The sequence below is a fragment of the Puma concolor genome, chromosome C2, assembly GCF_028749965.1.
Source record: "Puma concolor isolate L17-30 chromosome C2, mPumCon1.1.hap2, whole genome shotgun sequence".
Lineage (NCBI taxonomy): Eukaryota > Metazoa > Chordata > Mammalia > Carnivora > Felidae > Puma > Puma concolor.
Window position 1 is genome coordinate 64,849,786 of NC_141675.1, and position 16,773 is coordinate 64,866,558.

Below are 16,773 nucleotides of genomic sequence, written 5' to 3' on the forward strand. Positions count from 1 at the left end.
ATCTTATCACTTTGGCTACATTTCTGTCTTTTGCATGTTTTAAAAGCTTGTTATGTTTCCCGCACCTGAGAGTACTGCTATATTAAGGGGTCATACACTGTCCAGGGCCTGGCACTTCAGAAAGCATTTCTGGTGTATTCTTTGTGCCCTCTGTTGTTGCGTTTTGGCTGCTCTATCTCACTGGTTAGTCCTCTACAGAGTTCCTCCTTACTTGGCAGTGGTTGAGTGTTTGGACCTTTAACTAGGTGTGCTTTTATTTGTTTATTGATGTAACCCTGGGGGGGGGGAAAGGGTGTGTGTGTGTGGGGGGGAGCTTGATCCCATAAAAAGAGAAGAGGAAAGGAAAGGAAAGGGAAGGGAAGGGAAGGGAAGGGAAGGGAAAGGAAGGGAAGGGAAGGGAAGGGAAGGGAAGGGAAGGGAAGGGAAGGGAAGGGAAGGGAAGGGAAGGAAAGGAAAGGAAAGGAAAGGAAAGGAAAGGAAAGGAAAGGAAAGGAAAGGAAAGGAATCCCATAAAACTAGAAAAGAAAAAAAATAAAGTCAAAAAACTATAAGGCTGATTCCAAAGAAAAAGAAACAAACAAAAAAAGCAGAAGAAAAAAGAAGGAAAAAGAAAAGAATAAAAAGGCTGATTTCAAAAAAAAAAAAGAGAGAGAGGGAGAGAGAAAAGTAAATGACAAAAAACAAGTAAGAAACTATAGCTTGATTCAAAAAGAAAAAAAGAAGGAGGATGAAAAAAAAAAGAGTAAAGAAAGAAAAAGAGTTGTCTGTTGGTGCCTGAGGATGGTGGCTGTGCTGGTCTGGGGGGAGGTCAGCTGCATTGGCTCAGAGTCACTCTTGCCCCAGTAAACAAGCAGTTGCTAGGCACAGAGGGGCAGGGTTTGGTCTAAGTGTGTCCCCCCTCCACTGGGGACTGCTATGTTGCTCTCTGAGGTTCCACCATGTTGGTGTTGGGGAGAAAATGGTACCACTCCAATTTCTGATCCCCAGATCAGAGATCTCAACCCCCACTCTTCAGGCAGCCCTCACAAAATAGTGAGGATGGTCAGCTCACCCTGCACCACAACTTTCCTGCATTTTTTCTTTGGCATGTGGCTGGGACTCAAAACCCAAAGTCTTAAAGGATGCAGCACAGCATAGATCCATTCCCCTCCTCTGGAGTAGAGCTTCTCCATCCTGCTGATGAAAGGCCTTTGGCTAGCACCTGCAGGGTCTTTTGTCTTTGGGGAGGCAATAAACCCTCTTCCAAAAGTACTCCAGGAAGGGGACTGTTCTCTCCCAGTGCACCCTGGAGATCACTACACCATGCTATGCACTCAGGGGCCATGTCCCTCCTCCCCAGCAGCACTTGCCAAAGTTCCACTCCAGAGAAAGTCATATACTTCCAAAACCTCAGAATCTGAGTTCCAAGAGCTGTTTGGAAAAAAACCACTGGGACACTCAGTACTTCTCACTCCTTAGTCAGTGGTCCAGAGAGGTTTTCCTTTTATGCTAACTCGATGCCACACTCTCTCAACACCTCTCAATCTCCCTTTCATCTGTCCACAGAAAGGGTTCCCTCCCTTTCATGGTACTAGTGTTTATCTCTCCCCCAATTCACATCCACACTCCTCACACTTGCCAGGCTGTCTTCCTCCAATTGTGGAGATCCTTCCACCACTCTGCAGATCAATTCCCTGGGTGTTCCAAGCAATCTGACCTCAATACAGCTGTGTTTGAAGGACCAGGAAATCCCAGTGTCTCCCTACTTCTCTGCCATCTTAACTTCCACCTCTCCTTCATTTTGAAGGATGTTTTGCTGGACACAGAATTCTTGGTTGATAGTCTTTTCTTTCAGTATGTTGAATATGTCATCACAGTGCATTCAGAACACCACGGTTTCTGATGATAAATTGCCTATTAATCTTATAGAGGATGCCTTGTATTTGATGATTTGCTTCTCTCTTGCTGCTTTCAAGATTCTCTTTTTGTCTTCATCTTTGGATAGTTTGATTATGATGTGTTTTGGTATGAAACATTTTATCCTTGTTGGATTTTGTTGAGCTTTGATGTGTAGATTCATATTTCCCATTACATTTAGGAAGTTTTCAGTCGTTATTTCTTTAAATATTCTACCTACACTTTTCTCTCCTCTTCTTTTGGGACTCCCATTATGTGTATGTTGGTATGTCTGATAGCATTTCACAGGTCTCCAAGGTTCTGTTCATTTGTCTTTATTCTTTCTCCTTCCTGTTCCTCCGGCTATATAATTTCAATTGATCTGTCTTCAAGTTTGTTGATTTTTCTGCCTATTCCAATCTGCTACTGAGCCTCTCTAACATATATTTCATTTTGGTTATTATACTTTTCAACTCCAGAATTTATTTCTGTTTTTTTAAGAACTTTTATGGAAACTTTCTAATAAAAAAGTTCTATTTTTAAGAAAATATTCTCTATTTGGGGAGATACAGTTTTTATAGTTCTCTTTAGTTCTTTGGATATTATTTCCTTTAGTTCTTTGAATATTCAAAGAATATTCAAATATTAAACTAGGTGTTTTAAAGTCTTTTAAACTGTCAGATAGGTCAAATTATGACAATTTTCTGAGAACTGTCAGAGGATGGGAGCTTCAAACCCATGCCTCCCTCTGGGGGCTGATAGGCTGCTAGTTTTCACAGTGATGAGGAGTTGATGTTCAAGGCTACTGTGGAACTGAGAAGAGGATGATGGGTACATAGCAAATTAAACGGCTACAAATCTTGCTGCTTTTACCAAGATTGTGTTGTTTTTCTTGAATAAAAACTCCTCATATTGTTATAAGACTTTGGTTAATTTCTAGAGTTCTAAAAAAGTTTATTTTGGTGTGCCTGGGTGGCTCAGTTAGTTGACCATTTGAATCTTGATTTTGGCTTGGGTCATGATCCCAGGGTCACGGGATAGAGCCCTGTGTAGGGCTCTGTGCTGAGCACAGAGCCTGCTTGGGATTCTCTCTCTCTCTGCCCACTTGTACTCTCCCTCATTCTCATTCTCTCTCTCTCTCTCTCTCAAGAAAAGTTCATTTTAACAATTTCTGTCTGTATTTTTGTTGATTTTTTGAAGGAGTGGATTTTTGGAGATCCTTACTATGCCATTCCTGCTCATGTTCCAATTCTTTATTTTTAAGTGAAAAATATACATACATGGAAAGACTAATATTTTCTCCCCACATTCTGGTACATCACCCAGTGCACTCCATTTAGGAGGTTACCAATGTAAATAAAACCTTCAAAAACCTCAGTTGAGGTTTATAGCATATGTGAAGGCCATAACACAAGGCCTCATATAATTGTGACTTCTCCTCATGACTTTTGCAGACCTCCCTGTGGCAGCTCCATTCTCCAGGTCAGCTGGTGGAAACTCTCAGGATTATCTGATACTCCTTTCACTTTCCTACTCCCACATCCCCTCAAGTCTTCTTTCCCAGCTGTACTCATACATAACCTTTCTTTCCTTTGTCAGTGTGCCATTATCTTATGCCTGCCACCAGTCTCTCTCTACTTTGCTTACCAACAGTAAGTGAATCTTTCCATAAAAACACCACCTTGATAGTTTCACTCCAGGAAGCAGAGGCTTCCACCAACCTTGTCTTCTTCAGGATAAAATCTAGTTCTTTTTTTTTTTTTTTAATTTTTTTTTTCCAACGTTTATTTATTTTTGGGACAGAGACAGAGCATGAACGGGGGAGGGGCAGAGAGAGGGGGAGACACAGAATCGGAAACAGGCTCCAGGCTCCGAGCCATCAGCCCAGAGCCTGACGCAGGACTCGAACTCCCGGACCGCGAGATCGTGACCTGGCTGAAGTCGGACGCTTAACCGACTGCGCCACCCAGGCGCCCCAAAATCTAGTTCTTTTTAATGTGGCCCTCCAAGTTTTCACAATCTGTATCCCATCTGAACTGGAAGTCAGACAATTTGGGTTCTGACTCTAGCTTAACTTTTGTGGGACTTCCTGTACCTACTGTACAAGATATAGAAGACTATCGAGGACCTACTATGTGCTAAACATAGCATCAGGACAAATAGACAAGTAAACCCACAGTTACAATATGTGGTAGGTGGGAGTTTAAAGAAGGGTCGAGTAAGAAGATATCTAGGTGCCTGGGTGACTCAGTTGGTTAAACATCAGACTCTTGATTTCAGCTCAGATCATGATCTCATGGTAGTGAGATGGAGCCCCACATCGGGCTCCACGCTGGGCATGGAACCTCCCTAAGATTCTCTCTCTCTTCCTCTCCCTCTGCCCATCCCCTGCTCGCTTTCTCTTTCTCTCACTCAAAATAAAATAAAATAAAATAAAATATCTGAGAAAGTGCCTTTGAAAATGTGAAGAACTGTACAAGTGAAAGGTATTACTGTGAGCTTTTTTTCTTATTCATTTGCCTCTAATACAATACCTTCAAAGGTTTAGTCAGTGTATGGTGGCAAAATAAAATAAATAGAATTGGTTTTCTTCCCTAAATATAAGACAGTGTTGTGACAACCTGGGGACCTCTGTATAACAAGAGGCCGCATAAATACCTGTTGACCTTGCAGCATCTGTGTCCTTAGCTTTAAAGCAGAAATGACACTTGTCCAGCTTCCTTCCCAGGATTGTGGTGAAGGATCGTAGAAGATACATGAAGGGTCCTTGTGAAGTGCCTTATAAATCCCACTTATTATCAAAATAACTATTATAAAGAAATAAAAGTAAATAATGAAAATGCTCTTATTTTTCATTATCTATGCATCTGAAGTTGTGATGTCCTCATTTGAACATTGCTTTGGACAATTTAACGAGAATAAGTGATTGATCTCAGTTAAACGTTTGTGGGCTACCTCTTGTGAAGAGAGTTTCACAATGATTATGGATAGTGTCACCAAAGACAACTGTGGAGGAAAATAAAAGCTGTTACTTACGCTTTGCTTTTAACTGCCCAAGGATGGAATTTTCTCCTCTGCACATGGTTCTGAACACATGGAAAGGAAAGAAATAATTACAGAGGTTTCAAAGGAACCAATCCCAACTGCAGTATCTGTGAAGTATAGTCCTCAAAAACAGAACGAGTGCTTTTAAGAGAAGATGCTACATGGACTTTTAGGAAGCTAAAAAACCACCTGGATATCACTTTTGTAATGGTACTGCTGGGACAGGTTGTTTTGAGGCAAGTAAATGGAAAAGGTATAAAACTGACATTAGATTTCAGAAAGAGATTCTATTTTCAAAAGATGGGCTATGAATGAACTTTCTCTCTTAGAAAATTTGGTGACAGTTCAGATAAATTTAGAATAACTCAATAGATGAGAACACTTACAGACTCACGTTACTTTCAGAGGTAAAAAGGGCAAACACTTAGCAGAATAATTTCTGAGTTAAAGAAACTATACACCTTGGCTGTCTCTGCAAAGTCGGCAAACGCCTTGAAAGTGAAAAATATAGTTGCAGATAACTGACTCCGCTAATGACTTTGTTTTTCACAACTCTGATAATGGTCAATGAATTATAAAGACTGACAAAACAAAAAATTCTATGCTCCATCTGCTTGTTCTGTAGAAGTAATTAAAAATATAGTCATCCCTGGGAAATACTGATATTCTTAAAGATGATGCCAGCAAATAGAGATGTTTTTGCATAATAAAAGGTTAGAATTTTAGCTGCTGAACAAAAGCCAAGCATGTTATTTCATTCAGCTGGTTCAAACCCAGGAAAAGTCATAGAAGATAATTACAACTGACAATATTCCAAAAATAATATTAGAATGGCAAATGAAGTGGATAAAATCCAATTAAACATTATGTCATTGCCTTAAATACTTGAAAAGCTTTGTTTGTCATGTTATAAATCAGGTAATATTAGAAATGGGCAAATCTTCAATCAAAGTGTATATCCCAAAGCATAGTTAAAGTTCTCTCTTACTGTAACCAGGCAAAATTACCCCAGAAGAAACAAAAAAAAAAAATCTTTACTTGAAATCCTGGTTGATAGAAATAACTCAGTCAGTAAGAAACAAGAGGATTAAAAAAAATCACCACAGTGGTGACCACAATTGTGCCTAGAGGACCCTCGGATCCTGCAGGGGGTATTATGGGGGAGGGCAGCAGGAAGGCATGTAAGCCCCTCCCCCTAATTTGACCAAGCTCCTGAGACCTTATCTGCTTTACATACTGGGGGTTTTGAGCCAGGCCTCATTGTCTCCTCCCTCACAATAGGGTTTGATCAGAAAGGTGGGAAATTACAGGTGGTTCTGAAAAACAAGGGATATTAAAAGAAAACATCCAGGTTCCCGTCCTTGCTTTGACTTAATACAACTGTGATGCTCAGCAGGGTTCTTTTGTATCTTAGGTCCCAGAGCTTGTAACTGGGCTCTGGGACTCATGCCCAGGCCTGTTCACTTACCTCTTCACTCCCATTCTCTTTTCCAGCTACGTGACCAAGAGAGAATGTTAGGGGTGCCTTCCCATCACTTTCTACACTACCTCTCTGTCTGCTCACCAGACATACCTCTTAACCCTCTTCATATCGCTCTACTGGCCAAGTCTGAAGCTTCACGGGTCTTTTTCAAGTGAATATGGCAATTCTGCTTTTTAGAATATTGAGAATAGGATTTAATACTTTCCTTAAAAGTTTAACAAAGATGTGATAGAGAAAATAGAATTAAAATTCCAGAAGATAGGAAAGAACCTTCATACTTCATTTTCTGTCAAAGTCTACCATTCCCAAGCTTGGTGAAAAAACTTGCTACCTAAAGAACCATAAACAAACACATGGAAATTTAATTTTTTTCTTCAAATAATATGGAAAGCTCAATAACTCTCTGGTGGCTTAAAGATAATTTTTAAATCAATATTATACATATGCCTATACATATATATAATACATATATAATACATATATATATATATATATATATATATATATATATATATATATAAGTCTTTGTCTCCATTTATAAGATCTATGTATATGTATGTCTTGTGTATAGGCAATGAGTATAAAAGACAGCTTTATATTTTAGTTCTTTTTATATTCGCCATGTGTCCCAGGCCTGCCATTTATGATTTCAGGCTCTATTTGAATTTTATCAACTAGTAAACAGGCCAAGATTCAAAAGTAAAATAAAGTGTTCATCTGTTCAACACTCCCTGAATAGATGTGGGGAAATATTTCCATTCCTTTCACCAGCTTACACGCGTGACTGATAGAAAGCTGAAAACAGACGACTTTAGAACTTTGGCACCTGTAGTTGAAGTGCATTATTGCCTGCAGAGCATTTCCTCCACCCGTTGAAATGTCTCCTTCAAATCCTGGCAGCAGCGGTATCACAACATACACCCGGTATCTCTGGTTTTCCCTACAAAAGTCAGATGCAGAGCGATTCACCAAAAAATGATATAGGTAGGCAGTTCACATGGTTTTAGAGATTGAGCTAATGGCTTCCTACAATACATATTATCACATTTCGGGGCTTGGAAGGTGCCATTGGATTGGAGGCCAGAAGCTGTTATCCAGGTAACAATTCATAACAACCTAAAAAAACCAGCTGAACTTGGCAGTAGAGTGGGAAGTCTACTCTTTCTACAGCATAATTTTTCCTAGGACAAAATCCACTGAAAGCAACCCATGCGTGGACCCACGGAAGGTGGGGTGGGGCTTGCAACAAAGTTTTGAAAAAGACATCATCGTAATAATTTTATGTATGACAAGTCGTGTCATCATTGCTTAGAAACTCTGATTCAGCTCTGAAAACTGGTTCTGCTGCAAAATGTTATCCTGCGCCCTTCAAGGATCCTGAGTGACTGATGATTTTAAATCCTCTGCATATATAATGCATCATTTCTTGGCCGACTGTTCCAACTGATTGAGGCCAGCCTTTGAAAGAATAGTCTTTGAGTAGCCTTTGCTACTCCATAATGTAACAATAAAAGAAGGGAGTGGGGCTACTTACTTAGACTCCATTCAGAAAGTACAAAATTTGGAGAATCATGTTCAAACAGGTATCACTATTTGGAGGCAAAGCTGTTAAAGTCTTTGCCTCCATTTATGGGATACAGAGGAAGAAGTGGAAGCTGGAAATGATTGTGGTATCTGTTGTGGTTGAAAAATCTTGTCCAGAGATCTGAGACATCCATATTCACACAAAGGTGCTGCTATTTAAACTTCTCTTAATACTAGGTTCATTTTCTTGAAAACAACTACATTTTTCTTTCATGTGAGTATTACTACTACTCTTTGAGGGGTCGGATGTCATTACAATGTCTCCAAACACCAATGTATGTATCAGGGCTCGTGGAAGGTGAAGTTCAGGGCAGAAGTGATAGCCAACACAATGGAGTCTGTGGGCCCCTGAGCTTAACCGCAGCGCTGAAGACCAAGGCATCACAAGTAGGTTGTTGCAATGGCACGGATTAATCACTAGATGGCAAACATAGTTTGAGTTGGAAAAAATGAATTTTCAAGAATGTAAACTCCTCAAGCTCTCTGCCTGATAAGGGTAAGAGGCTCACAGCCTTAAATGGTAAATGAGATAGTGGGAAAGAACAGAAAACGTACCTAAGCCATTTCCCCCATCACCAGCATTTAAAAGTCCAAATGAGTTAAACCAGACAGTTAAAAACTGACACTATCTGGCCTCAACTGCCTTTCCAGAGTCGCCTTCCATTGGATCCTCACAGACCCATTGTCCAGTGCCAGACCACTGCCCTTTGCTCAGAGGTGCACCTCCCTACTAAGAAAGGTTGGCTCATCTGCTTTCTGAGTCAGGAATACCCTTTCTGCCCACAGAAGCCCACTTCTCCCTCCAAGGCAGCTAAAAGGCACTTTCCTTGGTCAAGTCATCCTGAATCTTCCAGTCAAAGCTGGTTTGCTCCTGCCTCTGGACTCCGAAGGCACACGGCACAGATGTCTATTCGGCTTTTGTCTATTCAGCCTTTTTGCTTTACACGATAGTGACACACGGATCTGCCGCCTAGGCTATGTGATAAGCTCTTTTGAAACACAAGATGTACGTCCACATATCTTTCTATTTGGGGCAGTGCCCCACAGAAGATCCCTGCACATGTTATGCACTCAGTACTCTATGCTTTGGGAGACCAGGGTCGGGTTGGAAGAATGTTTGTTTCTGGGAAGCCTCGGGTACAGAAGAGATCAAGCTGCGAAACTTACAATAAGTTTCTCTTTAAATTACATGTTATGTGAATTTTTATCATGCTAAATATATATAACACAAAATTAGCCATTTTAACCATTTTTAAGTATACCATACAATGATAGTAATGACTGTCACATGTTGTGCAACCATCACGATTCTATTTCTGAAACTTTGTCATGATTCTAAACAGAAACTGTGATTGTTAAGCAATAACTCCCACATTTTCCCTCCCTGAAAAGCCCTGATAACCTCCAACCTACTTTCTGTCTCTATGAATTTGCCATTTTAGATGTTTCCTCTAGGGGGAATCATACAATATTTGTCCTTTCATGTATGAGTTATTTCACTTAGCATAAGATCCTCAAGATTGTCAGAATTTCCTTCCTTCTTGTGACTGAATAATCTTGCATTGGATATGCAATGCACATTTTGTTTATCCAGGCATCTGTTGATGGGCACCGGGGTTGTTTCCACCTTTAGGCTATTGTGAATCATGTTGCAGTGAACACAGGTATATAGATCTCAGTCCCTGTTTTTAGTTCTTCTGAAATATCCCCAGGAATGGCATTGCCTTGCCTAGTCATGTGGTTATTTTATGCTTAACTTTTTGAGGAATCATCAAATAAATGATATTTCCACTGGGTAATACATGCTCATAGTACAAAATAGAAGAGGTAGAAGATTGTATGATGGAAAAAAAATTCTCTTTCTCTCCATTGTCCCCAGGTGCTGTTTCTCCTCCCTGAGGGCAACTCCTACTACCTTCCATGTTCTTTCAGAAATAGTCTATGAATTTATAAGCAAGTATACATATTTTTCTTCTATTCAAATGCTAGACTACTATAAACACTTTTTTTTTTTTTTAATTTTTTTTTTTCAACGTTTATTTATTTTGGGGACAGAGAGAGACAGAGCATGAACGGGGGAGGAGCAGAGAGAGAGGGAGACACAGAATCGGAAACGGGCTCCAGGCTCTGAGCCATCAGCCCAGAGCCTGACGCGGGGCTCGAACTCCGGGACTGCGAGATCGTGACCTGGCTGAAGTCGGACACTTAACCGACTGCGCCACCCAGGCGCCCCTATAAACACTTTTATGAATGTTATTTTTATTTATATATCTGTACATAGAGGTTTGTCCGTTTTTTAATTATAGTGATACAGTATTCCCCGTACATCTTTTCCATAATATTTAAAGCAGCTCTCTATTGGTGGGCATTTAAATTGTTTCCAATTTTTTTTATTATTTCAAAGTACCTATTTTGCTATGTCTTCTGACCCCCATAAATCATTTTTCACACTTGTGAAACATGAATATCACTTAGGAGTGGGATTGCTGGTCTTGAACATCATGGGTTTGTGACTCTGTTTGTAAACATGGTTCCCTTTTATCATTGTGTTTTATTATTTTGAGATTATTTATTATTTTGAGATGACCTCAAAATGGAGATCTCATATCATACCCATATCAATTAGAGATTTCAGTAGGATACTGACAAATGTCCTATAAAACTCTTGATCTTCAGATAAAATATCCTTGCCAATTTAGTTTGTGAGAATCAGAAGGTTCACATTTTCTTGTTCTTAGGACTCTGTTAGCTCTCTATCTGGGTCTTTGCCTTTTTCCAATGCAGTAGTTCTTCAATTTCCTGAATGATGAAATTTTTAAACTGTGTTCAGCAAGTTAGGAGAAATGACTTAGATTTTCACTGTTGTAGAAAAAAAGGGGCTCTTGAATTTCAAACCATAAAATCGTGGCTAAGTTTAAGCCAATGAAGAGAAAATTCTACTCGATATTATGTCCACTCTCCTTCCTGGATCCAATCCCCAGAAGACAATAGTTCTCAGCTGCCAGGGAAACACTGCATCCTCATAAAGTTGGGGTGGTGCAAAGGATAGGCATCAGGTTAGGGCAAGAACCTGAGCCCCTAATGGGCAGAATTACTTGTGATCTTAAAAACAAGGTAAGAGCTAATGGGCTCCAAGCCATCATATATGAAGCAATCATTTCATCCACTGCAGTTCAGAACAATTTTATAAAATTGTATTCTTGGGCTTTTGGTTAAAATAAGTTTTCTTTCAAAACTCATAAACTCTTATAGCAGTGCTATGTATATCTGAAAATTGGAAATCAATGTCCAATAATGGGGGGTAGTTAACTAAATTATGTTATAGCCACTCAAAGAGTGAACATTTTGCAACCACTAAAAATGACCACCATCATGACTTAATAGCAAAATACTTCCGGTACTCTGTTAAAATGGCCCGAATGCAAAGTTACAATTACAAGACAATTACAGATGTGCAGGCTGATACCATGAAATAGGAAATAACTTGTCCCTTAAATGCATTACCTTTCCCCCACCCTGTAACTACAGATATGAAGCAGATACTGTCCCCAGGATGGCACTCTCACAAAGGAAACAGGACACAAGATATCGACTTCTATTGACCAGGTAGAGATCCTTTGAGCTCAGCCAAGAGTATACAGAAATAAGAGTGATGGTATCCTGCCCTTCACCCTTAAGCAGAATTCCAGGGAGAACTGGATATACCTCATCACCTGTCAGCAGGATAGAGGAGCCATGAGGATCTGAGTGTGAAATATAATCTTGCTTCTCAGAGAATCCCAGAGAAAGGTCCACCAGCTCACATGATGTGGCAGCAACAGAGGAGCAGAGGAAAGGCAGATCTGAAAGGAGAAGGTGGAGGCCCCTATGTCACAGTCAACAGGCTCCAGAATGGGCCCAAGACACATCAACACTGAGGGCTGGAAACCTCTTCCCAAAGATCTAGGACCCCTTACCATCCATACCAAGGGTGGGGTATGTCGGGGCAGAGAGGGGAGGAGAGGCCAGGTAACACCTGACTGATGGTGTATGGAGCAGAAATAGCAAGGTATCACTGAATTTGTCCACATTTATCAGGATGTGACTAAATTTAGTTCTATCGTGTGGAAATGGGATTTGAAACCGAAATCCAGGTGAGCTACAGAAAAAGGAAATAAATCACAACTCAACAGAAAATATACGTATATTAATATGGACAAAAAGGAAATAGGTAAAAAGTGAATTTTTAGGGTGGTGAGAGTGTGAGAGCTTTAATATTTTCCATTTTTGTGATTGCTGTAATGTTGCCTGCACCTTTAGAATCAGAGTGCTAATTCACCATGTATATGGTCATGGCTCTCCTCTACATTTCCCTCCTTGTTCTTCTCAGGAAAAACCCCCTCCCTCCTTCATCCCCACTTCCCTCCTCACCACAGAGGGCCATCGGCAGAAGTGGGGTTGCCTGGAGCGGAGTATCAGGATCTGTAAGAAGGCCCCTAAGGAGCTTGTCATGCTTCTCCAGTGATGAGATGCTTTGCTTTTTGAGAATTTGGAATTTATAGATCATATTTCATTGCTATAAACTTCAACAGCTGGTATAAATCCTATCATTGTAGATTTTGCAGCAGTGAATGCTGCCAGAACTAAGGACTGTGCTCGGGGCATAGTATTTTTGTGGAGAGAACATTATACCGTAGTGGCATTGGTTATGTGACAACTGGATCCGTAGCCTTCTCTGTGGTTTGGGACATAAACCATTTTATTGTGTGTTTGGCAAATCTTATAAAGCGCAGTAGCCCTTTCCAGGCTTTAGTTTTCTTATCTGTAAATGAGGGAGTTGGCTAAAATCGCTGCTGGTCCACTAGAAATGCTGGCCTTATTTAGCAGTGACTTTGCATATTACGTGTTCAACTTTATAGATTATGGCATAATACATATTGTGCACACACACACATATAATTATTTTCATTGCTTATCTTTTGGAAACAAAAGCTTTTAAATGTAAGGACGTTGAAGGTTAGCCCAGCACGTCTGACTAAGACTTCACTCTCAACTTGATAAGCTTTGTCAGGCAGGTCCTTTAGTTGCCCCCAAATAAGATCCTACAAAATGATTACTGGCCTCTGCCCTGTGCTAATCTTTACATCTCTCTATCTTCTGAGATTGCCATTTATATAATTCTTGGAATCAAATAAAAGCAGTTAAATAATCTAAATCAAATGTTCTCCTGCCATGATTGACTGTCATCTCTGCCCCAGTGTAACCTCTCCTCCAGGTATTTTACAAAGCTTGGAGGTTAGCCTACAAGAAAAAAAAATGTGAAACCAGCCATCGGCATACTTATTCTACACGGTTTGTGTTCTTTTTATTAGAACCATGGTTTAAATTTCTTTAAGACAGTGCTTCTGAAACATACCCAGCATGGTACACAAATTATAGGACAGGGTAATTGTAGGAGGCAGACTTTTCTTTTTTTTTTTTTTTTTTTTTTTTAATTTTTTTTTTTTCAACGTTTATTTATTTTTTTGGGACAGAGAGAGACAGAGCATGAACGGGGAAGGGGCAGAGAGAGAGGGAGACACAGAACCGGAAACAGGCTCCAGGCTCTGAGCCATCAGCCCAGAGCCCGACGCGGGGCTCGAACTCACGGAGCGCGAGATCGTGACCTGGCTGAAGTCGGACGCTTAACCGACTGCGCCACCCAGGCGCCCCGGCAGACTTTTCTTTAAGCCAAATAACTTTTCATCTATCATGCAATTACTTAAAAAAAAAATTAAACGTTCATCTGATTTCTTTATTTTTAAAATAAAGTTTCTCTCATAGATTTCTGGGAGGCTTAGCACTCGAACATTTCTACTCCCTTGAAATGAGGGAAGCTTTGTAGCTGAGTGGTGGAGAGTACAAGGTAAAGTTCCTAGAGACACGGTCTCAGTCTCTGTTCCCCTCATCGACAGCTGTGTGACGGATTCACGCGGGTTACCTCACTTCACTGGGCTCCACTGCCTCATCTGCCGAATGGGAAAGCTTACGCATCCACTTCATAAGGTAGGTGTGTGAATTAAATGAAGCAATGCATGTAAAGTACCTCCGATGTAGAGAGACTCAAGAATTACCGGGCAACATCGTTAATTCAATCTACAACCACTGATTTCAATGAGAAAGCCTGCACGCCTTCAAAGAGTAATAAAGAAATAGTACCTAAAATTAAAACAAAGCAGAACTGAATTCATGTTATGCTACTGAGTGCCTTATTTTATATCTGGGGGAGGAAGTTTATTGCATCAATAATGAAGCACCAGAGGTAGAAAACCAAAGTAAAGCTTACCTGTCCAGCAGTTGCTATCTAACATTTTAAAATAAGTCACTTTAAACATCTCTTTAATTAAAACATTTCTGTTTCTACCATAAATAGTATTTCTGAAACAGCTGATTTGAATATAGTGCTTCTAGATCCTTGTTCAACTGTACGGTGAGCTAGCATATTTCCAGAAGATGAATTTCCTGGAAATAATGTAAGAGTTTCTTCCACAAATTGATGTGCTATGGTTTTCAAAGCTGGGCAGAACAGGTATTGTTTTCTTTGTTAGTGAAAAGAACAGAGCGTCCGGAAGTTAAACGGACATTGCTCAAAAGGTCACATACCTGGAGACAACAGAGTTGAAAAGAAGCCAAGTCCTAAGACACCTGGTCCCCAAATAATTTCAGATTCCCCAGAGGAACATTTTCCATACCACTCACTCATGGGCAAACTGCAAGCACTATCTGGCACTACTCTACAGTTAGAGGAAGCATGAAGAATTTGAAAAGTTTTCAAAATTGGGTATTTTTCAACGTAGTGTAAGATTGCATCTCTCACTGCAGTTTAATATGAAAATGCTGAGGCGTTAAATCCATTGCCTGTCTTCACTGTATGTATCAACTCTGTTGATAACAGTGCAAAATGCATTCCCTCGCTTCCTGTTTGTCAAGGCAGCAGGATTATGCATGTCAAGTTTCCGTAAGCAAAACTGTTTCATCCTCAGGAACAATTCATTCAGGGCACGTAAAATTTCTACCTGGATCAGTCAGTTCCAGCTCTTTCTCTTGGCTTCTTCAAATATGGCATAAACCCGTTGACTTTAGACAACGGATAATGATTTCTTCTCCCTGACCTCCAGTCAGATTTGAGTTGTTAAAGACGGGCTTCCAGCGGGTTGGGAGCCAAGACAGTTTTACTAATTAGAGCAGACCTTTTGATTTCTGCAGAGATTCCCATAGCTACTCTCAGTTCACCATGGAATGAGCAATGTTCTGAGGCTCTAGGTCATGGATCAGAGCGTGAAAGCTTTGCAAAAACCTATTTCTGCAAAGAATTATGGCTGTTGGGAAGGAACCAGGAGGAAGTGAGGAAAGCAGAGAACTCACAACAGGGAATTGGTGTTCCCTGGAGTCCAGCACTGGCAGAAAAATAAAGTCTCAGCTCAGTTGAGGGAGTTGGCAATTCAAAGACTCTGATCTTTCCAGGGTGGGAGGGACCTGGAAGAGAGCCTGTGTTCCTTGGTCAGGCCTGGCTGAATGCTGACTGTCATTTCCCTCCATCTGCTTTGTGCTTTATTCTATTCTTTTTCCAACAGCCAAAATTATACTTGTTGCTAGGCATGTGACCTTGGCAGGGAAGTTCGGAGTCTCAGAAGAGTGGAGCACAGAGAAGTCAATGAAGGAAGAAAGGGGGTGAACTTGGGCATGGTACACCATGGCCCTCAGTGAAAGCAGGGAGCCCCGTTGCAGGCAGGCTGCAAGATGAGCCTTTTAATCCCACCCCTCCCTTTCCTAAGAATACAAGGTCACAGACTTGGAATTATTAAAACATATTCTATAGCTACAATGAACACAGGAGATGAACAATAATGTGGAGATACAGAGAAGGGGGGAAACATAAAATATATTTCCAGGATACATATGGATAGCCACGAAAAATTTTATGTGCAACATCCATACCCTTTAAAATGTGACTGTCAAAGAAAGGGAGACCACTGAGACATCAGAGCTAAATAACACACAATATGCAATTCAACGGACTCGCTGCTCGTTTTCTACAGAGTAGGCTTGAAATTGCATCTTTAACGTGCTCTGTGAACTTCCAAGTGTGAGATACAATCTGCAGCAGATGCTACCCTACAATGCTCTCTCACTACAGATCCCCATTCCTTTCAGAAGCAGCTCATAGGATCACTGGGAAATAGTCAATCAGAAAATAACTGCAAGTTCTTTACAGTCCTGAAATACTGTGATTTTAGAAGAAGTCCAGATTTTTAAAGACAAATTAATATGGTAAAGAAAAATGTTCTTTCAGGCTCCCAAAGCCTTTGAAAACAAATCTTGCAGGTACTTATTAACACATGTACTGTAGGGAACTAATAACTCAGATGAGTGAAGCTGAGATTCAGCCCAGTCTCCTTATTAACTGATCACCGTTACAATATTCACCACTCACTGCTCGGCCCAGTGAGCTCATTTGTCAACTTAATGGATTTCTGCGACTTATATCAATTTCATGAAGAAAAAATATTTTTCTCTTTTGTCAAATGTGCTTTATAGATAAAGCGGATACCCCTGCATCAATGAAATGCAAGAGTTAACAGAATAATTTAATTTTGTAAATTAGACATAAATTGACCCACAGAATTGAGAGACTGGCACGATGCAAGAAATCTTGGTGTATGCGGTTACGTTTAACTGTAAACAAGCCGATTTTAAGTTATCTCAGAAACAGATGCCATGGTAACTGTCTTAAAAAAAAAAAGTATATGAGAAGGCAAAAGATAGAA

General features: G+C 40.3%; 1 protein-coding gene across 7 annotated transcripts in view; it reads right to left on the reverse strand.

The window, feature by feature from the left end:
- PLD1 (phospholipase D1) overlaps positions 1 to 16,773 on the reverse strand; it is a 208,849-nt gene that overhangs the window by 35,137 nt on the left and 156,939 nt on the right. For all 7 annotated transcript variants that reach the window (XM_025914090.2, XM_086674719.1, XM_086674720.1 and 4 more), the window contains 2 exons: positions 7,230 to 7,343; positions 4,912 to 4,961 (listed from right to left, as the gene is read on the reverse strand). In XM_025914090.2, coding sequence (XP_025769875.1) covers positions 4,912 to 4,961; positions 7,230 to 7,343 — 164 coding nt within the window. The remainder of the gene's footprint in view (positions 1 to 4,911; positions 4,962 to 7,229; positions 7,344 to 16,773) is intronic.